The 24,758-nt window shown below is 47.6% G+C and overlaps 1 protein-coding gene across 1 annotated transcript in view; it reads right to left on the minus strand.

Annotated features, from left to right (window-relative positions):
* LOC100960633 (NACHT, LRR and PYD domains-containing protein 1-like) overlaps nucleotides 1–12,039 on the minus strand; it is a 39,694-nt gene extending 27,655 nt beyond the window's left edge. The window contains exons 1-5 of the mRNA XM_023518702.1: nucleotides 11,757–12,039; nucleotides 10,654–10,845; nucleotides 8,805–9,008; nucleotides 4,682–6,311; nucleotides 1,102–1,272 (exon numbers count right to left, since the gene is read on the minus strand). Coding sequence (XP_023374470.1) covers nucleotides 1,102–1,272; nucleotides 4,682–6,311; nucleotides 8,805–9,008; nucleotides 10,654–10,845; nucleotides 11,757–12,039 — 2,480 coding nt within the window. The remainder of the gene's footprint in view (nucleotides 1–1,101; nucleotides 1,273–4,681; nucleotides 6,312–8,804; nucleotides 9,009–10,653; nucleotides 10,846–11,756) is intronic.
* Nucleotides 12,040–24,758: the final 12,719 nt, after the last annotated feature.

Here is a 24,758-nt window from a genome sequence, read left to right on the forward strand (position 1 = left end):
CAGTATGTAGGCTTTTCAGGTTGGCTTCTTTCACTTAATGATATGCACTTAAGGTCCTTATTTTGTATGGCTTGATAGCTTACTTCTTTTTAGCCTTCAATAGTCCATTATCTGCATATGCACCTGTCTATTTATCCATTCACCTACTGAAGAATATCTTGGTTACTTCTAAGTTTTGGCAATTATGAAGAAAGTGGCCATAAATATCCATGTGAAGGTTTTTGTGTAGATACTTATTATGTTACCTATTTGGGTAAATACTAAGGAGTGTGTTTGCTGGATCATATGGTAAAAGTACATTTAGGTTTATAAAAAACTGCCTCTCCATCTTCCAAAGAGACTATACCATTTTGTATTCCCATCAGCTATCAATGAGAGTTCCCATTGCTCCACAACCTCACCAGCATTTGGTGTTATCAGTATTTTAGATTTTGGATGTTCTAATGGGTATGTAGTGATATCCCATGTTCTTTTTTAATGTAGGAAATTATAGGTTTCATAAATTTCCCTATCAGGACTTCTTAGATGCAGCCAATACATTCTGGCCTGTTGTACTTTTGTTTCTATCTCTGCAACCTCATCATACCCCTTTGCTCTCTGCCCACACAGGGCTATTCTCAAGTCTTTGCCTGCTTCATCCTCCCTCCTGCCACAGGGCCTTTGTATATGCCATTCCCTCTGTCTAAAACGTTCTTCTTCTTTTTTCTTCTTCCTTCTTCTTTCTTCTTTCTTCTTCTTCTCTTTCTCCTTCTTCTTCTCATTTCTCCTCCTCCTCCTCCTCTTAGCTAAATCTTCTGTATTTCTGAGATATTTTTCAAGCTTTACTTCCTCTTGAGGAAAGTTTTCTCCACTAGAGCCCTAATTATTATAAATTTATTATAGATTTGTTAGTATGGTTCCCTAATTAATGTTGGTCTCTTGTAGAATTTGTGAGAAAAAAATCCTATCTGTGTCGCCCTGGCCTCTGTCACAGTGTATGGGTAGAGAGGGCTACAATGAATGTTTGATGAATACAAAGACCAATCCCTCATCCTAGCCTCTGCTTCTGCCTTGGATGTGCTGCCCAGCCATGCTTCAGAGCAGAACCCCAGGCACACTCACCGCAGGGTCTCCAGGTGGCAGTGAGGACATCTCAGGGTCTCACTAAGACTCTGCACTGCAGAGTGGCTCAGCGAGTTTCCACTTAGGTCCAGCTCCTTCAGGCTTCCGGTGACTTCAAGAATGGAAAAGAGAAGCTGCCAACAGGCATCTGTGACTGGGACCTGCATGAAGCTGAGGGAGGGAGAGAGGGACAAGAGAGAGGTGATCTGTGTGTGGGGTCTCATGTGCACAGCTCTGCACAACACAATGGGCATTCAGTCTCCCTGAGCACCAGGCCACTGGGGGTAGTGCCATCCCCAGGACTGGCCAGCCTCCCCATCAGGCCCTCTGTCCCTACCACCTGGGCTTAGGGCTCCTCCTATATGTGGATCCTCATTCCACAGCCCCCACCCCCACCCCACATACACACACTACAGCGTACTGACATGCTCATTTTGTGTGTTTGTTTCTGCCTCAGCCTGGGAGTTCCTTTAGGGCTGGGGCAGACACTTGTCATCTTTTTTATCTGCAGTGCCCAAGATAGGGCCTGGGACAGAAGAAGAGCTTGGTGATTTGGACAGCCTTCCTCTCTTTGATGCAGACACGCCTGTTTTCTTTTGGTATAGATATTCTGGACTCCCAGTGCCCAGAAAGGAAAAGCGATGAGAGGTGGGCACAGAAGCTGGGAGAGGTGGTGTGAGAGTGAGTTTATGATGGATGGTTGTATGTGATCCTACATGTATGTACTGCTGTCTAGGTTGGCTCACGTGGGACCCTATCCCCTTCCAAGGACAGCAAGACCACAGAGAGGGTCTGCAGGAGGAGATGGCAAAGGGAACATTCTAGGAGAGGATATTTGCCAGCTGGAGAGGAAAGCATGATGGACTTTGAGAGTGTTGGAATAGACTCTGCCTTGTATAATTTCCACCCATTTAATTTCTTCATTTTTACACACTGCTTTAGTGACCTCATCTACTTCTTATGGTTCACTTCCTCAAGCTCTATCTCAAGTTTCAGACTCATCTTTCTATTTTCTCCCATCCGAGTGCTAACCAGGTCTGATCTTGTTTAACTTCCAAGATCAGGGTGGTATGGCTGTAAACCATACCGCTATGTTCTGGAGAGATAGCTCCCCTAACTTTTTGACTTAATACATTCCAATTTCTCTCCATCCTTAATCCAACGCCCCCCAAATCTGCAGAACTGTGTGGAGGCCTGGAATGGAGGCTGCATGGAACTGATGGAACTGGCTTCATGTCAGTTCCACTTCTCTGCCTTCCTGAGTCTCCTCAGGAGCAAAAAGAACAATCACGGTGTGTGCTGCAGGTCTCTGGGAGGGTGAAAAAACTTACAGAGAATCCCTAAAGTTTTAAGTTTCAACAGCTTCCAAAGTATAGCTGCTACAAATGTATCAAAGAAACCATCATTTGAAAGTTATTTGATTTTGTTTACATTTATTTAGTTTTGTGAAACTTCAAGAATACAGTTTTAATTTTGTATTGTAGTCAGCATTGCCATCTTTAATAAGACTTATCGAAATTAAAAATTAATTATTCAAAATGCACATTGCTTTATTATAAGTCACATACTTGGGAGCCTCCCACCTGCCATTTTCATTTCCTTAATATCTCTGATTGGTCCTCCTTTTCCTTCCCACGGCCTAACCAGTCTTCCTTATTTCTTCCTGGACCTTTTTGTTTGTTTACAGGAGACTCTTACTGTTCTCTCCACCTTGTCTATCTGACTCTGTGCCTTTAAAATTTTCCTTCCCACTTGCAGCTGAAGCCCCTGCCTTCCCCATGGATTCCCTCCAGACTCCGCTTGGGCCTGTGTGTCCTAAACTCTCTGGCTCTGGCCTGAGTTCCTGGTACCTTGTGCCTCCACATCAAGCCACTGCCACTTGCAACACCTGTATCCAAGTGTGTCAAGGCCTACTTCACTTTATTTTATTTTTTCACTTTTTTGAGACAGAGCTCTGTCACCCTATGTAGAGTGCTGTGGCATCATCATAGCTCCCAGTAACCTCAAACTCCTGGGTTTAAGTGATCCTAGTGCCTCAGCCTCCTGAGTACCTGGACTACAGGCTCAAACCACTACATCTGGTAAATTTTTCTATTCTTGCTAGTGACAGAGTCTCTCTCTTGCTCAGGCTGGTCTCAAACTGACCTCATGTGATCCTCTTGCCTTGACCTCCCAGAATGTTGGGATTACAGGTAAGAGCTACCTGGCCCTACTTCACATTTATAACTATGGACAATTAGAAATAACCTAAAATGGGCAAGAATAGTGGAATGACCTAATCAGCTATGGCCCTTTCCCCGTGGAATATCATGTGGTCATTCAAACGGGGTTGTATCAGATTACTTAACACAGGAATATAACCTTGATATATGAAGCAAATAAAGCTGATGTAAAATAAAAATGTATGGTAGGGAATAATTTTACCATAGAAATGTGCATGGAAGAAAGGCTAGAATTCTTAGAATTGATCATTCATTCTTAATGATGGTCATCTCTGAGTGATGGAATTCTAGTTTATATTAATTTTCATCTTTTTTATCTATTCTTATTTTTCTACAATGAATATGAGTTGTATTGTGAGAAAAAAAAACTTGAAAAATCTGAAAATAAAAGACCTTAATCTAACATTTCTTCCTCTGAGAATTTTTTCTTTCGTGGTCCCTAGTGTGCTCACTTTCTTCCCTGGGCTACAATAGTACCTTGTCCAGACCTTTAACACCTACAGTGAGGGATTAACACCAACAAGGGGTAACACTCTGTTGTCCTTATTGGATGAAGGTCTGTCTTCTCCCCCAGTCTTTGAGCCCATTAGGGCAGGGACTGTGCTTTTTAATCTGTGATCTATAGGGCCTGGCATAAGAGTACTAGAAATATTTATGGAATAAATAAATATTCTTTATTTACTTAAGAAATATTTATGGAAGGAGTCATCTGAAGAGGGAGAGGACCCACATCAGTACTCTGAGTAATACTGCAACAGAGGCAAGGGAAGTCAGGTGGGGAAGTTCTCAGTGTTGCTGGCCTGGAGGAGGATCAGAGAGAGATGCTCTCACATGCTCAGAGGGGGCTTCAGGTCGAGTGCCCCAATTGTGGGAACATGGACACAAACAAGGAGTCAGGTATGCTGGGAAAAATAGGGGACTTCTTTTCAGACCTGGATTCTGAGGTGCTGGGGGAAGATCTCAGGGTCAATGCCATTGCCACTGATTGTCCCTGCCTTGAGCAGCTGAGTGAGCAGTTTATCAGAGAGAAAGCATGTGGGTAGAGGCACAGGGGCAGGGGGGTGCCCTGTCCCTTGGGGATAGCTAAGGTCAACATGAAGGGGGAGTGTATCTAGGAGAGAAGGTGAGCACTAATCCTAGGGGTAGAAGAAAGGCCAAAGGTCAAGGTGGGGCCCCGCCAGACCTCCTTTCAGAAGCAAGCACGGCCTGTCCCATAGTAGGTGAGAATGCTGGTCAGATTGTGCAGACCATAATCCTTTAGCTCCCTCCCCAGGCTCAGTGAAGAGCCTTCAGTGCTCAGGACATTCGAACTCAGGGGATGGACCAAGAACTGGAGAGAGGAACATGTGGGTACTCACAGGACTACCCTGGCGGGCCTCCACCTTGGCCTGTGCTGTCCACCCTCATGCAGTTGAAGCCTCTTCACATAGTGGCAGAATTTGATGCAAAAAGTGAACACCAGGAGCTCCATGCCTGTTTGGACACACACGCTAGATGCTAGGAAATGACCTATCACCTGTGTCAGAAACTCTTCATCTTGAGTCTCGTACAAACAGTGGAACAACTCCAGAAAGCCAGGCTGCTGGGGAGACCGCAGGACCCAGCTCTCCCTCTTGGCCCATTTCACCAGCTCTTGCTTCAGCTCTGGAGCCTGCTGGCAGGTGAAGATGCTCTCCATCTCTCTCCCTGCCTGCTCACTTAAGAGGCCAAATAGGAAACGCCTTGTTGGTGCTCGGGACAGGTCGTGTGTTTTGTATGCTTGTAGCAAACCTCCAACACCTCTGATGCTGTTAGGATGTTCACCTCTCTCCTTCTCATCCCCCAAGGCACAGGACACTGCTGCAAAAAACTCCTGGAAACATCTGTGGATGAAGCAGTAGCCCCAGGAGTTGGGGTACTTTCGAAGAACACCCATTGTCACAAAAGTGGAGATGACGGGCCCATCTAACCCGTGTCTCCCGAAGTCATGTAGCCTAAAAAGGCTCCTTTTTCTCCAGATACCCTCAGCAGCCAGGGAGCAAATGCCTCTCAGGTGGTGCCCCAGGGGCTGAGCTGGAAGAGCCTGGGAGAGGTAGCGCAGGCAGAAGCCTGTGGCAGTTGGGGTGGTCAGTGTGAGATCCTCCCCCCTCTCCATCTGTTGCTTCAGGCAGGTGCAGACCAGCCAGGACAGCCAGGGCACGAGACACATAGTCCAGACTGCTGGGTTTGACTCAACCAAGCTGAGGGCTCTAAGTGCTTGGTTTTCATCTGTAAAATAATTGTAGAAATATTCCTTCCTGCTAGACTCAGAGAACCCCAGGACCTCCACCCAACGTGGCTGCTTCAGAGAAGGAATGAGCTTCTGCAGAGCCACAGTCCGAGTCGTGATCAGGAAGGATGCCTCGGGAAGTATGGTTTTCCCCAGCAAACTGCCCAGCAGCATGGCCACCTGCTGTGGCTGGCTCCAGTGTTGACAGAACTCAGTACTCTCCTGCCACAAGACCCATCTTGGCTCATCCACACCATCGAGGATGAAGAGCAGCTGCTCTGGCCGAGACAGAACCTGCTGAAGGGGAGCTGGAGGGGCCTCCTGGGCTTGTGTAATGAGCTCAGCGAGACTCATCACCTTGGACTGGGCCAGCTCTGCACAGCTGAAGTAGAAGACATGCTGGAAGCGGTCCTGGTACAGCCGGCCTTCCTCCCAGCCTCTCTGCACCTGCCTAGCCAGTGTTGACTTCCCAATTCCAGCAGCTCCATGCAGTATGACGATGCGAGGTTCTTCTTGGGTTCCTAGGCCTGAGGCAAATAAATCTCCAATCTCAATCAAATGTCCTAGATTCTCCACCACAGGGTTTTGTGTCTTCTTTATGACCAGAGACTCAAGGCCTCTGGGGTGAGGTCTTTGTAGAAGTAGCAGCTGTGTGAATTTTTTGTGCAAATCCTCATTTTTCCAGGACTGTGTGAAACACAGGTGCTCTCTCTTCTGGTTTTGGTGTCTTTTCCCTAGTACTAAGGGAGAGAAAGATATAGAAACATAAAGATATAGAAAGGATGTGTTCATTTTTCATTCATTCAACAACTGTTTTAGGCACTTACTCCAAGGCACACAGGGTACTGGCTGCAGAGATGGCTGTGTTCTTGCCAACTAGCTGAAGGAACACAGGCTTTGAGGTAGAAGGGCCCAGTTCAAGTCTTGACTGAACCAAGCCATCCTCCCTACATGACTTTCCTTCTTCAAATGTTTATCAAGGGCTTTCTGTGAGTCAAGTGCTGCTGCTGCTATACGGGCTGGGGATAAAGAGTGAACAAAACACATACTCTCTGTCCTCATTAAACTTATGGCTTGGCCTATTAGCTCCTGAGCCTCGGTTTTCTCATGTGTAAGTGGGGCTGTAAGATCTCCCTGCAGGAGGTCATGCAGGGTGCAGGAGATAATGACAGTGTTGGAGATGCTGGGGGGTCCTGACAGCATCCCCCTCAGCTCCCACCACTGCAGTACCTCCCAATGCTGTCCTTCTGCAGCACTTGTGATGGTCAGTCTGTGGGCTCTCTTGGCCCACAAGTGGGTGGGCCAGAAACACTGGGGAGTTAAGACTCCAGGAGGAGTCCTCAGAGGACAATGGATGGGGATCCCTTGTCCCAGAACAGACACCCCAAGGTGTGTCCACACTCTCTCCTGGTCATCCTGGCCACATGTTTACAGGGACGACCTGTTCCATAGGGCATCTCTGGGCTTCCCCTTCCCTATCTCACTTCTCCCCAGTAAAATACTTGCAAGCAAATCCTGTGTCAGGTTCTGCTTCTGAGGGATTCCAACCTAAGACAGAAGGGGAGAGGCCTCTGAGCTCACAGAGGGGACTGTCCCCTAGGGAGGGACTTCAGGCTCCCACATTAGATTCTAAATAGTACAATTGCTACAAACCCTTCCTGCTTTCCTTTCTTTCCCTTCCCAATACCTTGAGTGCCTCTCACTTTTCTCTTATTCCATTATCAAGAATATTATTTTGTTCAAGTTCTTCACTTGGAAAATTCCCTTAGAATTTAGAATCAAGAAAAAGTGCATTTCTCTTGAATTGATCTTTTCTCTTCTATTGAGTAATAGGTATTATGTAACCATTGTACTTCCCTTTTTGTCCTGGTTGCTAGGATGCTCAGAGGCAATGGAAACTTCAATTATAGCAACTGACTAGTCCTTGTGGCTTTCATATTTGCTGTTTTTCACTTTTAAGATTATTGCAGTCTAGTAAAGTTATGGTATTTGTATGTTTCTGTAAGAGGCCTCTAATCTTTCTTTTCCCCCTTCCTTTCCTCTTTCTTTTCTTTTTTTGAATGGGAAGTGGTGTGACTAATTAAGCCATTGATATACTTTGAGCCTGGGCCCTATTTTAGGACCACGAATTCTACAAGTTTACTCTTCCCTGGGTACAGAAGAACTCCTTTTAACATAACATCTCTCAGATTTCAAAGGGGACCTCTCCTAGTGCATTTACTTAGAGGCAGTAGAGTTTAGTGGGTAAGGCCATGGCATCACGGGCCCGTATACCTGAGGCAGAGGGAGTAAGATGTATGAGTTGAAAGTGTGTCTTGGGAGTCAGAGAGACTGAAGTCTGAATGCCTTTTCTGCCACTACTAACAAGAAGACTTTCCTTCTTGAGCCCTCATTTTTTCATTTCCAAGGTGAGATAATAACAATATATCATGGGGTGGCTGTACAATTTAAGCACAATAGACAAGTGTAATAGCAGGCCCAAGGCCTGACACAGAGGACGTCCACCAAACACTATGGGCGTGCGACTTGCTCTGTGCTTCCCAGGGAGGGAGAAGCTCAGTGGAAATAAAATCCAGCTGTCCTAACCCCTGATCAGTGCCTTGTCCACTAAACTGGGTGATGTGTTTCCTGTGTTAGAAGAGGCACCTCCATTTTAAGGGTTGGGGCCTTCTGGAAACAGTGCCTTGGTCTGTGGAGACTCCATAGTAGGATTTCTGAAAGCAATTTCAGATTTGTCCTAGGTCTTTCATGTTCAGCCTGTCAACCTGGCCCCAAGGGCATTTTCTTTTCTTGGAGGAGCAGGGCAGTTGGACATTTTTTAGCTCAAGCTGTGTTCTGTAGCAGCCAGAAACCCCTGTAGGCTGCTCTTCCCACCCTCCTGCACCACACCCAGGACCAACTATAAAAGGACCCTCTTACTCTCTCCTCCCCACCCAATCTCATCCCAGATATCCCCCAGCTCTTCTCTCCTCTCATGAAAAGGCAGGGTCCTAAGGAAACAATTAACCAATCAGTATCCAGTGAAGTTCCCATTTTTCCATAGCACAAAAGTTTTGGCAGGTGGGAGCAATCTGTGGTCTCAGAAGTGGAATTCTGCTATGGTTCCAGATTTGGACCAGGAGCAGAGAAGACAGGGTGGATCTACCCCAAGAAACTCTTGGTCAGGTGTCCCCACAGGGAACTCTTGGTCCGTGCCTTTGCCACCCCTCTCCATGAGCTCAGCAAGGTCTTACTTGTGAAATACTTTTCAGAAGTTTCAGCCAGAGGCCACTCAGCTCCAGGAGACTCCTGCTTTCTGGGCTCTGGGTTGGGCTGAGGTGGGGATTTTCCACCCCTGAGCACTGCTGTGGATGTGGGGGTGTTGGGTGACTCCTGGCTTGGAGACTGCTGGTCTGGAGAGCTTGGAAGAGCTTGGTAGAAAGGCAGGTAAGGGTTTTCTATGAGGGAATGACAAGAAAGAAATGACAATTTTATTTTAGGTGCCTACTGTTGGAACTCTCACAACTGGGTTTTGGTAATACTACTCTTAAAGCCATATAAATGTAACGAAATGATTTTATTCTCTTAGTAGCTGCTCTGAAAGTTCTCAGTAGGAATACTGTGTATTAGATATAAAAAATATGTTGTTTTTTGAGACAGAGTCTCTCTCTGTTGCATGGGCTAGGGTTCAACCAGTATCTACCTAGCTCACTGCAGACTCTAACTCCTAGGCTCAATCAATCGTCCCACCTCAGCCTCACATAGCTTGGACTATAGGTATCCAGCCTGAGGGAGGAAGATCTTAATAAACCACTTGGAGAGTTGAGCTCCTCATTTTGTGTAAAAATAAATAGTTACTAAGTGGCATTCCAAAGAGGGTGGGTTTTCTTTACCATAAGGCAGCTGCTTTGCTAGGCACTGAAATGGAAGCTATGCAAGTTGGGGGCAGAGCAGAATTGCTCTGGGTCACAGAGAAGGGAAGAGCCAGTAAGACTGGGTACTACAGGGGGAAGGACAAGAAAGAGAAAAATGCTGGTGGGGGCATAGGAGGACCCCTTTGTGGGGAGAGATGTGAATAGTTTGACATATCTGTTACAATGTCTGCGGTAGAATTTACATCACACACTTGAACTTTATAGTGCAAGTAGATTTTTTGTGCATCACTCAGAGAAGAATAAATTCTGTACTGTGGAGTGGGAGGTGGCATGGGGAGTGAAAAGTCAGTAGTACTATGAAGGCTCAGAGGAGGAAAATGAAACAGAGGGCTGGAGAGATTTGTTTCATGGCACATGGCAAGCTGGTGAAGTCAGGGTGAAAACTGAGGTCAGTAGAGTCTGGGCTTGTGACGGTCATGAAGATTTGGGGGGTGGGTGAGAATGGGTACCCAATGGATGAGAAGGAAGGGAAACAGAAGGGGCTAGGTGGGAACTGTCACAAAGCAGCAGCAGGCTGAGGAGGAAATCCCTGCACCAGGAATGCATTGTTCTCAGTAACTCTTGCTCTGCCACTAAATGGTGAGTGAACTTGCACTAATGAGCTGCTCTCTCTATCCTTCTGCTTTGGGAAGAGGTGGCCACTTTGATGCTGGCATGAGAAGTGGAAGAGGCAAGGGTGTAGCTGAGGTTTGCAGCCTGGGTGATTCAGAGACCAAAATAAGGGAAATCTGGGGAGGGAAGTGGGTTGGGCTGAGAAATGAGCCTCACCTCTTCTTGGGGCCCATCTGGAGAACAGAGTCCTCTTGAATCTCTGTACCACCCTGACCCCAAGGATCTTCAGAGTCCACCAAGATTGTGAGCTGAACTCTGCTTGGGCAAGGACCATGCCACACATGACACCCACCTGGGTGAGACACACTGCCTGACCTACATGGCTCTCAGTTTCCCCATCTGTCAAATGGGGAGGGAATATAATCTCAATATTTGCAGGTCTCTGAAAGATATTTTGGGGGCTACTGCCTCTTATCACCCCACCCTGGCTCCTCCACACTTCCTCTGCTGTCCTCTATTCCAGGTCCCCTCGTAGCTACATGCTCACCCAACTGGAGATCCACTGGTTGACTCATAGCCCTACCCAGGGCTCTCAGCCCAGCTAAAGAAGCCTCACCTTTCCAGTGACGTCGAGATGTGTCAGTCAGCTGGTCAGAAGTCCTCCTTTCTGAGTGCTGGGTGTACCCCAGGTATCCAATTTTCTCTAGGACTCTAGAGTCAAAGGACTCCTGCATGACAGCAGGACTGGGTGGGTTGGGGGACTCCAGGTTGGGTATACTGGGGGAGCAGAGGGATGGGAGGTCATCACCTGCGGGAAGGAGACAGAAAGGTTGGGGATATGTCAGAGGGGCAGGGGCAGAAGCCAGAAGACTGAGGCCATGGCTCTTCATATTAAGCAGGTCTCCTGTCTCAGCCAAGAGAGGTCAGGAAAAGCCAGAGAACCCACTGCAGCCCTCCACAATCTTTTCCATGGGCTCATCTGAAGAATGATTCTCTGATGGACACTGCTGGGCAAAAAGTACTGGTCTGGAATTCAGGAAACTTGCATATCTGTCCTTGTTCTGACCCTACTCCCTGTGTATGTCACTATTCTTCTCCCATTTGGGGCTCAGGGCCTCTGCCTCCCAGGGCTGCTAATAGTAATTATAGCAAAGGCAGCAGCAGCAATAGCAAGAAGAGCTCTTATTTATTGAGCATTTCTATACATCAGATTGTGTCAAATGTTTGCCATGGGTTAGTTCTCATGGGCTCCCTCACACAGCCCAAAGAGGTGGGCTCTTACTCTCCCATTTTATAGATGGAGAAATAGAGGCAGAGAGCAGTGAAGTGATTTGCTCAGGGTGGCAGTGCCAGGGCTGAAACCTGCCTCTGCCTGAGTCTGTGCCCATCACTGTACTGCTAGGAAAATCCTCTTCCTGGGAGCTGGGCCTGAAGTCCATGCCCACCCTTCCTGGCACCCTTTTGGATGTCTCTGCATCTCCCTCCCAGGCACAGTGAATACTACAAGGGTGGGGGAGATGCATTTGAATAGAAGAGGATGTGGAGCTCTGGGACCCAGCAAGGGCCCCCAGGTCCAGCTTAATCTTTGTCAGGTTGGTCCCAAGTCACTGTCCAGCAGCAGACCTAGCAGGGAGGGTGCAGTGATATTGGTGGTCCCTAGGGAGGAAGAGTGGGGTCCTGGAGGACTATAGCAGGCAAAGGGGCCCATTGTCCACTCACCTGACAACAAGGCCAACTCTGCCTGGGCCCGAGCACAGAATGAGTTCAGGCCCATCTGCCTCCAGGTTTGCAGAGCCAGATCCCAGGCCTGCTGCTGCCCATACTGAGCCACCAGGCGTGAGGCCACCTCCATGCCACTCATCTTCTCTGGTGGAACAGCTGCTGCACTGGAAGGCCCCTGAAAGGATGCTTCACTGGACAGCTGAAGCTGGAACTCCTTCAGCTCCTCCTTCTTCAGCAGCTCCAAGTAGTAGCCCAGCTGCCAATGGGCTCCGCTGGCCATGTCTGTCCCAGAGTAGGGCACTGGGAGATGTTCAGGTGGATGGGTGGGGAGGGGTGTTGGTTAGGTAAAGAACAGTGGTCTCCTTTGCCTTGGCTCTACCATCTCCCATTGTGAGACTCCCATTGGGGTCATTACTCTGGGCTTGGTAAATTCTTCAGCATTCACACCAGTTTTGTAAGCCCCAGGGCATCTGCCAGGAGATGATGTTGGCAGGGGTGAGGGGAAGGGAAGTATTAGGAAAAGGTATGAAAGGGAAGATCCTGGAGGGGACTGGGGAATGCTGGAAGAAGTCAGGTTACGTGCGGGTGCAGGGGGCAGGCCCAGGGCTCAGCAGGCGGGGTGACGGGAGTGGGGATGGGACAGTAGGGGATAGGGTGTGGGTGACACTCACGGTTCTGTGGTCCTCAGATTCTTCCCTCTCCTGGGCCCTGGACTCCTGGGATTAATCTTTGAGTTGCAAGATGGGCAGGAGGTGGTCTGGGAGAGGCAAGGCAGTGAGTGGACTTACAGGGTCCCCCGTCTCTTCAGACCTCTCTGGCCCTGGGATACTAACCAGTGAAAACAGTCCAGAGCCAGCCAGAGCAGGAAGAGAAAGTCACCCAGAGGAAACCCATGGGGGTGTGGCCAGAGGAGGGCGGCAGTGTCCTAGTACAGCCGCAGTAGAGCAGAGACTCAGAGCCAGATATCCAGAGGGGCAGTACGCACAGGCAGCCTGGGGGCACAGGCGGTAGCATGTGTAGATGCATAGGCACGCTTCTTCATGCAGACATTTGTCTGCCTGCAGAGTCAGGGGGCATGCTTTCCTGGCATGTGGCTGTGGGGCCCGGGCCCAAGCCCAGACCCAGGCCCAGGCTTTCAGGATGGGTGGGGCCCCCTTGTCTGCTTGGGCAGCTCCTTGTTGGGAAACATAAGAAGGAGCTCAGAGGGCATCCTTCCCAGGCTTTCATGATTTGGGGGGGCTTTCTGCCATGCTTTGAGGGGCCCTAAGAAGTGTATCTCAGGCCAGGGTGTTGTGTGCTTTGTGGGCAGCCTGGCACTCAGCTAGTAAACATTTCCACCTGAAAGCGGAAGAGCCCCCTTCAACCCCCATCACTGCAAAGCCAGGACTTCTTCCTCTTTTGTAGACTCAGCAGAGGTTGTGGTCTCCTCGTTGAGGAACGGCATTACCAACTTGTTTGCTGCTGTATAATAAAAAGCACCAGGAGTTTCTGGAGATGCTCTGATTTGACCTGAGCTGGTAGAGTCCAGGCTCCAGACCGTGGCTTATGTGGATACTTCCTCCTTGTTGGCTGATTCACTTCTCTGAGCCTCAGTTTGCTTGTCTGTTAAATGGGACATCATAGGTTTGCCAAGAGGCTCGAATTCAACAAAAGCTCTTAGTAGTCATTAAATATATTGGATAAGTGTTAGTTTTGTTTAATGGCAGATAAACACATTGTAAGATGTTCTAGCATCAGACTCCCTGAAGGAGAAAGCCTTGCTCCAAAATCCGGGATGACCAGAGTGGTCTGAGTCCTCTGTGAAGGACCCTGAGACTCCTGTGGGGTGGAGGAATGTCTGGGGGAGGGGTGGGAGGACTGTTTTTTTCTTCATAATACCAACGAGTTCTGACCCCAAACGCTCTGGATACCAGCCAGAGGTGCCACAGTTCAATTCATGTCTGACATTGACTGCCTAGAGTTGGCATCAGACCCTGTTGAGCAGGTTTAAGGCTCAGTCTCACAAAACTGCCCTCACTTTTTTTTTTTTTAGACAGAGTCTCACTATATCACCCTCAGTATAGTGCCATGGCGTAACAGCTCATAGGAACCTCAAACTCTTGAGCTTAAGTGATTCTCTTGCCTCAGCCTCTCACATAGCTGGGATTATAGGGACCCACCACAACTCCCAGTTATTTTATTGTTGCAGCCCTAGTGTGTGCGGCCAGTGCCCTAAGCACTGAGCTATGGGCGTTTCCACAGACCTGCCTCCGATTCAGTACTTTGCTAGAGCAACTCACAGGACTCAGGACAGCATTTTACTTACTAAAACTAGTTTATGATAAGGATCCAATTTAGGAACAGCCAAATAGAAGAGATGTGTGATGGGGCAAGGATGCCCGGGGAGGGGTGCAGAGCTTCCTTGCCCTCTCTGGGCACACCCTCCTCCCTGGACCTCCACCTGTTCACTACCTAGAAGCTCTCTAGATCCCAAACTATAGGTGTGAAACTGTAGGGGTTTTTACAGAGGCTTTACATCATAGGCAGGACTAATTGGGCCTGGGTGATCAACTCAACTTTCAGCCTCTCTTCCCTCCCTGGAGGTTGTGAGGTAGGGTAAAATTTCCAACCCTCTAATCCTGCCATGGGCTTTCTGATGACCAGCCCCCATCCTGAAGCCATTTGAGGGCCTCCAGCCACCAGACATCTCAGTCGTGTGCAGAAGATACTCAGTGCTCTGTTGACTCCATGGGTTTTAGGAGTTATGTGCCAGGAATTGGAGGCAAAGACCTAACACATTATTTATCTTATATTACATCTATAGGAGGGTCCCTAGAATTCTGAACATGTGAGAAACTCCATGTCTGGAGGCCAAGGCCAGGCAGAGGGAGGCTTCTCCAGTGCACGTCCCTGGCTACTGCCCCAGCCATGCAGAATCCTTAGCTGCCCACTCACCGGCCCACAATTGTCCTGGGGTGTTTCTGACCTGTGGACATGAACATCTGAGCCTTTGTGCCCCTAAGCTATCTGACGTGGAGTCTGGGAATCCTGGACTAAACTGTCAGTTTAGGGCATACCAAGATTGAAGGCTAGCAGAAAAGGGTGTGGAGGCCCAGAGAAGCAAGGAGACCTGGTCAGATCACAGTGCAGGTCAGTGTCCAAGGGCCCTTCCTCTTCTAGTCCACTCTAGTTCTAGGTCGGCAGGATTCAGAGAGAAGGAATGTAGGATTTGGAGTCAGATGGTACAGTTCTGCCTTTTACAGAACTGAGGTAAGTCATTTAACTTGCTAGGCTTCGGTATCTACATCTGTTAAATGGGATAATAATTACCTACTTCAACAATACCCACTTAACTTGCTAGACCTTGGTATCTACATCTGTAAAATGGGATAATTATACCTACTTCAAATAATGCCTGCAAATGTAGTAGGCACAGTTGCAGGCACTTAGTAGGTGCTTGACACGGAACAACTTATCCCCCTTTTAAAAAATTTGCCTTCCAGAATCTCATTCTTTTAGGATCAACCCAAGTGGCACCTCCTACAACTCATTATGCACAATCCTGGATGCCCGCCCTCCGTTCAGCCATCTGTCCCTGGAGGCTGGGTAGTACAATGGAAATCCGAAGGGCTTTGGAGCTGAGGGGTCTGGGTTCTAATGCTGGCTCTTCCACTTGTTGACTGTGACCTTGGACAATACGTGCCTCTCTGTATTTTTCTTTACAGTGAGGAAAGAATAGCCAAGTCCCAAAGTCCTTGTGAGGGTTAGATGAACAAACATGAATGTGCCTAGGGTGGGACCTGGATGTACACAGCAGAGGGTCCAGAAACTCAGTTACCTTCTCCTGCTCTTAAGATCCTGGGTTCCTTGGAGGCAGGTAGCTGTCTTGCCTTCCTGGCATCTAGAAAGGTAGCTCAATGTGAGTATTCAAGTAATATAATTAATGAAAGCATAATTTAAATATTACTGTTAAATTTAATCTTGCAAGTAACTTGTGGATACAGGTTCATTGTTTAAAAATCTAAGTAATAGACATTGCTCCTCTACTTCCCCAGTCCCAGACCCCTCCAGAGAGGTGATGGGTATTCCCAGCACTTTGTATGCCCTCACGTGCGAGCGTGTGCTTGCACACACGTGCACTTTTTTTTCTCACACACATACCGTTTTGCACCACCCTTTAAAATGGCCATGCTCACATTGACATCTGGCAGCGGAGGGATATTGCCCTTCCCACCTGGCCATCGTGGGCCCCCGGCCATCCTGGACCCGGCCAACATGGAGGACTTACTGCTGTTTTAGCCTGAACTCTGTAAGGAAGGTGGTAGAGTAGACATGAATGTTGACTGGGTTTTGTTCCCTGGCTTTGTTCCCAGACCCTTCCTCTCCTCTGGCTGCACTCACTCCCCTGGGGACTGAAGACAGAGAACTCCCACATTTGCATCTGTGATCTCCAGGTTCTTTATGCAACACTTCCTTGGGCATGTGGCTCGGTCTCCCCCGAACCTCCTCTCTCCCCTCAGCCTTCCCTGCTCATGAACTTCTCATTTCCATAAATAAATGCAGGGTCCAGAACATCAGGCCATCTTTGTATCCTCTCATTCTCTCAAACCTCACACCTGATCTCCCAGCAACAGCCCCTACGCTGTCTTTTACATCCATGGGGAGCCTGACCCTTCTCACCCTACTGCTGATGTTGACACCACGGATCCAGCCCTCCACTGGCTCTTACCAGGATCACTGTGGTGACTCCTGACTTTCCCCTGGCATTGACATTGCCCCTTTACTGTTTACTCTCAGTCCAGCAGCCTGAATAATCCATTATACCGTAAGTCAGGTCAGGTCACTTCTCACCTCAAAACCTTCCACTACTCCCAGTCTGACACCAAGTAAGAACCTCAGGCCTCCCAGTGGCTCAGCAGGACCTGTGGGATGTGGTCCCCGTATCTCTCTGGCATTATCTCCTGCCTCTCCTCCCGGTCATATTTGTTTGGGTTCTCTTGGTTGCCTTTCTATTAGTTGAACACAGCAACAACACCCTCACCTCAGGCCCTTTGCACTGGCTTTCGTATTCTTTTGGAATGATGTTTGCCAGATACCCAGAGGTTTGCTACCCAGCCTTCTCCAATGGCCACTACAGAGGCTACTCCTTGCTGTATTTTTCTGCAGGACACTTTATCACCTGACATTATAGACTGGTTTATTTATTTGCTTTCCATCACCTCCACCTGCCATTAGAAAGTTATCTAATTTAAGTCCCTGAAGATGAGACTTAGCTTGTTTTGTACAGTGTTGTATCCACAATAAATGCTATAGATGTTGAAATGTCTTTTGAATGCTTTCCCGTTCATCCTTCTACACAGCTACTCATTCTAGCCACCAGATGGCACTCAAGCCCCATCAGTCTGGATAACTGCAGCCCTGCTGGAGCTCTCCGTCTGAGTGCTACATTTTTACAGTTATACTGGTTTCTGGTGCTTTGGGTCTTTGTTACCCTTCGTTGGGGCCTGCTGGCAACACATTACAATACACTCTCATTCAAGTCCTGCTAGTTACAATTAAAGATTAACCTATTTCCCTCCCCTCCCTCTCCTCTTTCTCCATATTCTCCAGGGGGGAGGATGGGTGGAGGGAGGATAATTGGTGGAACCACACCTAAGGTGCATCTTACAAGGGTACATGTGAAATTTACTAAAGATAGAATGTAAATGTCTTAACCCAATAACTAAGAAAATGCTGTGAAGGCTATATTAAACAGTTTGATGAAAATATTTCAAATTGTATATAAAACCAGCACATAGTACCCCATGATTGCATTAATGTATACAGTTATGAGTTAATAATAAAAAAATTAACTTTTATGGATTGAGAGTAATCCATAAAAGCATAGTGATACTTTCTGCATATATTCAAATCCACATCCGGATAACTTCTGGATTAACTTCCCTCTAGAATGCTTAATGTAGAATTATCTATTCCCTTCAGATGTGTGGTTGGAACTATGGACCCAGTAATAGAACCTCCATAGTTTGTCAACTTGTTTCTTCAATGTTAGTGTATTTTAAGCTTAGATAAAACTGTGGCCTGAACACCAACTAGTTGAAATCTTTTACTAAAAATATATTCCAGTTCAACCAGTGTCCCTCCTTGTCCTCCTTTTAATTCTTTGTCCTCCTTTTAATTCTTCCTCACCTGTGAAGTGAGAGAGATTGAGGACTCAGTGTCCCTCTACTGTGGTCTGTTTTGAATCTCCTATATGTTAGTACATATAGCTCTAAATTGTTCTTTTCCTTTATTATTATTATTTTTTAACATTTCTTAGTTTTATTTAACTCATGAAGTAAAACAGCATCTTTCTTTTTTTTTTTTTTCTTTCTGGGGAAATCACAGGGATCATCAGCATGTCTGGAGTGCAATGCAGAAGTCTTGCCCTGGGAAGACCACTTCCATGATCTTGATATCATGGTCTACTTACCCTGCCAGGGGAGTATAGCACTCCTTTTAAAATTGTATAGTATTTCACAGTTCGGATGAACTATAATTTGTTTAATTAATCCAATGTGATGGAAATGTAGCTCACTTTCATTTGCATTTTGCTGTTACCAACCACACTGTGATAACCCACTTCATATCCATGTGTATCTTTTTGCACACATACCTCTAAAGGACAGTACCCTAGACAAGTTATTTCTGGATCGAAGAGCTCACACATTTAAGTTTCGGTTCAGAAATATGCTTTTCTTGGGAACTCACTTATTTTTCTCTTTCTAGCACTAGATCAAGTGACTAGACATAGGCCCTTTGATTTGTCTTCTAGAAAGCTTTTGAGTCGTAAGTTTGGCCTATCACTTAAAAATATACATGCAGGCTTGGTACAGTGGCTCATGCCTATAATTTGGGAAGCAGAGGCAGGAGGACTGTTAGAGGTTAGGAGTTTGAGACTGGCCTGAGCAACATAGTGAGACCCTGTCTCGCCTAAAAATAGAAAATTCAGCTGGGTATGGTGGCGTAAGCCTATAGTGTCACCTACTTGGGAGGCTGAGGCAGAAGGATTGCTTGAGCCCAGCAGTTTGAGGTAGCTGTGAGCTATGATGAGACCACTGTACTCTAACCTGGGTGACAGGACAAGACCATGTCTGGAAAAAAACCACCAAATATATATATACACATACAAAATTCAATCTTAAAGCACATAGTTCGGGTGCTACCTTAACTCCTGACTTCATGTTAATGCCTCCCTTGTCTCATTTTAATTGTGCTTGACATATACAAGCACAATGGTAACTTAATAAAATGCTTATTTTATGTTACTATATATATATGTTATTTTATGTTACATGTATATATATGTATTTTATTTTTTAGACAGAGTTTCACTTTTTTGCCCTCAGTAGAGTGCTGTGGTGTCAGCAACCTCAAACTCTTGGGCTCAAGAGATTTTTTTGCCTCAGACTTACAGGCAGGTGGGATTACAGGTACCTGCCACAATACCACAGATATTTTTAGAGATGGGGTCTCGCTCTTGTCCAGGCTGGTCTCAAACTCCTGAGCTCAATGGATGCACCTGCCTCAACCTCGCAGAGTGCTAGGATTATAGGCGTGAGCCACTGCGCCTGGCTATCTTACATCTTTATATGTATGTAAATTTGTATACTAAGTCTCTCCAGCACAAAATGGTCTGTGATTACATAAAACAGTTGAATTGATGTTTTTGACGACAGTCGTGGAAGTGGGGAGAGGGGCAGATGACAACATCTATCGAGTGGGGTCTATTTTATGCCAGGTGCTTTGCAGAGCTGGCTCACTTCATCTTCCCTATACTTTTTTGAGATTGAAATTATCATCCTTATTTCTGTGGATGAGAACCAGATCTCCAGGACTCCACAGCCTCCTCCCAGGCATCACAATGCCTCCAATGTGCTGAAAGGTGTGCTCTCAGCACGACCAGCCAGTGTATCTCCCTCCAACAGGCGAGTCCTCCTGTCATTCCCAAGGCTGCTTCTAAAGGCAGCTGGGGTGTGGGACATGCATCTTGAGCTTGTTGCTCTAGCCCTCACCCTGGGGGCAGACAGCCTCTCAAAACACATCTGTGCCCATTGCATTAAGTGAATTGTGAACCCTCCCTCTCCCCGGAGGCTTTTGAGCCAGAACATACAGAGGTAAAATGCAGACCTCTGAAGGTATGCAGCCCCATGAATGTCAATCAAAACAAGGGAACTTCAAATATAGCAGGAGGAATGGGATTACCGCTGGGGTAGGACCTGTGCCCAGAGAGAGGTGCTGAGCAAAGGAATGAGTAAGGGGAGGTAAGTGTGGAATTCCCTTCGAGGAGCCCTTAAGAATAGACCAAATCCTCAGCCATCTGGGGCTTAGTGTGGAGAATTAACGAGGCCCCTTGTGACAGCCCTGCTAAGCCTCCCTAGAAAACTGCAAATCCACAATGTCAACTGGTCATTAAATCCCATTACTCCAGGCTCTGTTTTCTTGACAACATTTGGTTTAGGCCAGTAGATGGTGATAATTCTGCAGAAATAGGACTGTGCAGGTCTCCTTTGAGCCGTGAGAGAATACATTAAAAGCAATCTGGAAGCCTGCTTCTGGGACCAAGTAGGGGGAACAGTTCTGCAAATCTATCACTGGGTAAAGTGCAATCCCAGATGGAGACCCCCTCCTATCTGGATCTCCTAGGTGCCCTCTATGATCACTTTTTATGAAGTGGTCAGTGCTGCCCAGTGGATCCTGGGCAGAGGAAGTGGGTCCTCTTTCTCTAGAGCTATGGTCTGTAACAATCAGAACAATACCTACTGATCTGCAGAGCTTCTTCTGACCAGGCAGTCCATGGGTCCGGGGGTAACATCTGCAGGAAGATGCTTCTGATCCTTCCTGTGTTCTCGCCCATCTGTCCCCTAGACCAGTGATTTTCAACCAGTGAACTATGGGAGGATCTTAGGTGTGCCACAAAATGTTTTAAAGATCATTAATTAAAGTATTTTCAAAAGAAGTTCAGAGCACAGTAAGTATATATATATATATATATTTTTGATCAACATAATTTAAGTGTGCCACAGAAGTTTAACTATAGGTTCAAGTGTGCCGTGAGATAAAAAAGGTTGAAAAACACTCCCCTGGACTCTAACTTCTTTGAGCACAGAAATTATGTCTATGCTGTATGTCACCACACTCCCAGCACCTAGTACAGTACATTGGTCGTATGTAGTAGAAGCTCAATGAGTATTTGTTGAACAAAGGAATGAATGAATGATAGTATGAGAGCCAGGCTTTGTGGCACTCTCCGGGGTTCTCAGAAGCACTGGCTCACTTTTGTGCATTATTTTTTTCCCCTTCTTGCCTTCTTGACAGAGCTTTGCCGTAACACCAGCACAAAACCTGTTCCTAACACAATTTTTCTTTTTTGGACATATAATCACTCTTTTGCCCAGGCTAGCGTGTCGTGGCCTCAGCCTTCCTCACAGCAACCTCAAATTCCTAGGCTCAAGCAATCCTCCTGCCTCAGCCTCCCATAGTGCTGGAATGAAAGGCACAAAAGCACCCGGCCTGTTCCTAAGACATCTTTACAGAGCTAGCTTAATTCATCTTTCCTGCGCTTTTCTGAGATTAGAATTATCATCCCCATTTCTGCAAATGAGAACCAGATCTTTGAGATCCAATGGCTCCTCCAGGCATCACAATGCCTCCAATGTGCTGCAAGGTGTGTTCTCAGGGTGACCAGCTGGTGTATCTCCCGCCACCAGGTGTGTCCTCTGTCACTCCCAAGGCTGCTTCTAAAGGTAGGTGGGACCTCTGGACAGTCTCACTATGCCCTTGGTGACCACCAAGTAGCCTGCAAAGTTAGGTCCAGAAGAGTGATTCTCCCTGCACACAAATAAATGAGTTAAATGCCTCATAATTCTTCATCTGTGTCTATGGGGTTTTCGGCTATCCATCCCAGTCCCTCCATGTCACTACCATGAAGGCTGTATGGTGGGAAGGAGCTAGGGATGGTGCTGGAAGAGTGAGCTGGGGCTGGGCTGTAAAGGACTGAAGGTGTGAATTCCTGGGCAGGGAGAGTGCCTTGTCCGATTTTGATGCTCACAGTGTCCTGCATGATTCTAGGCACAAAGTAAGCTCTCAATAAAAGACGTGCAGACTCAAAGCTTTTAATCATGCAAGACTGTGCAGAGGATATGAAAACTGGGGACCTGGCTCTAAGCCTGGCTCCCCGGAATGGCCCAGTTTGTATTCTCTGAGGAGTAGGAGATGGAGAATCTCTGTCTACATTTGCCCCTTCTTTGTACTGGTTTACTTACATATTGATTGACTAAAGAACCAGTTCTTGGGTCTTTGCATAATACAAGGTTAAGACAGAGCAGGGAAAGGTAAGAATTAGGAACAGCAGGAGAGCTGGGGGAGTGGATCTGAGACTAGGGACTGCAGCTTGGCAAGCAGGCTCTGGAGAAAGTAGACTCCTGCTGCCCAGCTCAGAAACCAGTGGGTGAAGAGATACAGTTTCAGAGCCATCAATATAGATGAACCAAAAGGTGGATACAGGGAGCGATTTGGGGAGAAGGACTCAAACCTGGCCCTAGTATGATGCAGGGAACTGAGAACTCTGTGCCCAAAATGTATCTGCAGCAAAAAGAGTCCCCAAGGCCAGGCACTGCTGGGGAGGGCATTGGACACCAAAAGGCCAGCCTCCCCTATGCACAAGCTCTGGGCCACCCATCCTCAGGACTCTGGGCTTGGGTCAGCTCTGGGCTCACCTTGGGAATGCACTGAGACAGCAAAGCCCAGTGTCAGGCCGTGAATTGGTTGCCTGGATCCGTTACCATGTCCCACAGAGATGTGTCCCCAGGACATCTCTCTTTTAGCCCGTGGTCCTCCTCTCTATCCCTCTGCACATTGCAATTTCTTCCCGGGATTACTGTGATAATCACCTCTCAAACTCTTCTCCCCACCTCTGTCCTCCTATTTCCAACCCATTGTCCCTGAAGGCAGCCAGAGAGATCTTCCTAGAACAGAGACCTAATCACGCCACACCCTTCAAGGAACCCCTTTGGTGACTCCTCACTGCTTGTGGCACTCCAGGCCCTTTAATCCAACCTGTCTTTCAGGCCATATCTGTGTCCCTCTCTCCACACACACTCCAAACTAGCCTTGCCTTCTTTTTTGTGTTCCCAGAACTGTCACATCCTGATATCCACTTGGTGCCTTTGGGCAGACTGTCCCCTCCGTCTGGGATGCCTTTCTCCTGCGTGATGAGCTCCTTCTTCTCTATGATACAGTGCGGATGTCAACTCTTGGGGAAAGCCTTCTCCCATTTCCCCTTTCGCAGCCTCATATAAATTATTTATTTCTTGCGATAGAGAGCCAAGAACTTGTTTGTGAACTCCTTGAGAACAAGAATTATATCTTATTTCTCTGTGTCTACTCCCTCCCACGGCCCAGAGGAGTGCCTGGCACATATTTGGTGCATGGTAAATGTTTGGAGAATTGTGACATTAATTGAGCCCACAAGGTGGGCACAGAAGACAGCCTCCTTGTGGGGACAGACTTCAGTCTGAAAGAAGGGAAGCCGAGAAGGGACAGAACCAAATGCTCTAACACATGAAGGAGAACAGAGGGGGTGTACATGAACTACTAGCCTCTGTCTGTCCCTCGGTCCCTGGCTGGTCATTGCTGCTTCCCTTTGGATGCATCCCCTGCCCTTCTCCTGCAGGCTGTCTCCCGGGCACCCTTGCCAATGGTGCATGTCTAGGTTTGGCAGGAGGTTGGAGTGTAAGAAGAAGGGAGAAGTCAGGGCATGTCCCCCCTTCTCCCTGCTTTGGCAGCGGAGGGCATTTTCTAGCCACAGCTGCATCTGCGCAGCTGTTCCCGGTCCCTGCTGGACAGCCCCACCCCCTGCAGTTCCACCTTTTGTTGGCAACCCCTGCTGTGGTTCTGGATTGAGCTGGATGGCCCTGGCATCTGGGCTTGGTATATTGTGGTCCCCTGCATCCTGCAGCCATGGAAGGGACACTGGCCTCCTGCTGTTGCTACATTTTGGGTTGCTTCACCATCCCTGACTGGTTTCTTAGTCTTTACACGCTCTCTATCAAGCTCCCTGTGTTTGGAAGACTAGAGTGGCTTCAGTTCTCCTGTCTAGACCTGGACTGTCAGAATCTTCTTGCATAGATCAGCTTACGGCTCAGTCCTGGGGCTTTTGGACCAACTTATGCCCCTGGCTCTTTCCATAGGGGTCCCTTGTTTTGACCACAGTGTCCCTGAAAGCCAGCCACTGGTAGCCCTGTAAACATCAGCACAGCCCCTGCTGTTACATGCTTTGTGATTTCCACTGGGTGATTCTGGTGATCTGGATCCTGGGCTGAATCCACCCTTCCCTACCCGTTGGTTCTTGTAAAGGAGGATCCTGGATCCTGGCTGAGCTGGGGAGGGGGCTCAGTGCAAGACCACAACCCACATGGGACCACTACTCCCGGGATACTAATTACCTTTGTGCCTTGACACTTGGAAAAGGAGTGTTTGAAACACATTCAAAGCAATTTATTATGCCAAGAGCTGGTGCCAATAGGAAATATAAAACCCTTCCTGGGAGGCCTGGCTGAACTCAACAATTGAATCTGTGCAGGATTATTAAGGAAAATCTGTCCCCACTACAGAGCAGTGATAACTTGCCTTAGGGAGACCCCAGCAGAGCCAGAACCTGGGCTGAGGGGACCACAGGCTGACCCCACTGGTGGTTCTCAGGTTCCTTTGCAGGATGTCAGGAGGGTGAAGAGACTCTCCCCCATCTCTGGTGGAGTTAAAGGCCTGGGGAGTGAGAGGAGGGAAGCGGGGCTGCAGAGGTGGTGGACAGGCTGCTCTGAAGAAGCCTTAAAATATTTAAGGCTTCAATTTGACAGGTAAATAGAGAGAGGAGGAGAGAAATCGCTAAGAGAGTGCAAGGAGAAGAGGTCTGGAGATGAGATGAAGGAAGGATTTTTCTCCAAAGGTCATTGAGGAGACAGGATGGTGGGAAAGGCAGGA

This window comes from Otolemur garnettii, unplaced genomic scaffold (genome assembly GCF_000181295.1).
Source record: "Otolemur garnettii isolate 467f Iridium unplaced genomic scaffold, OtoGar3 scaffold00145, whole genome shotgun sequence".
Classification (NCBI taxonomy): Eukaryota; Metazoa; Chordata; class Mammalia; order Primates; family Galagidae; genus Otolemur; species Otolemur garnettii.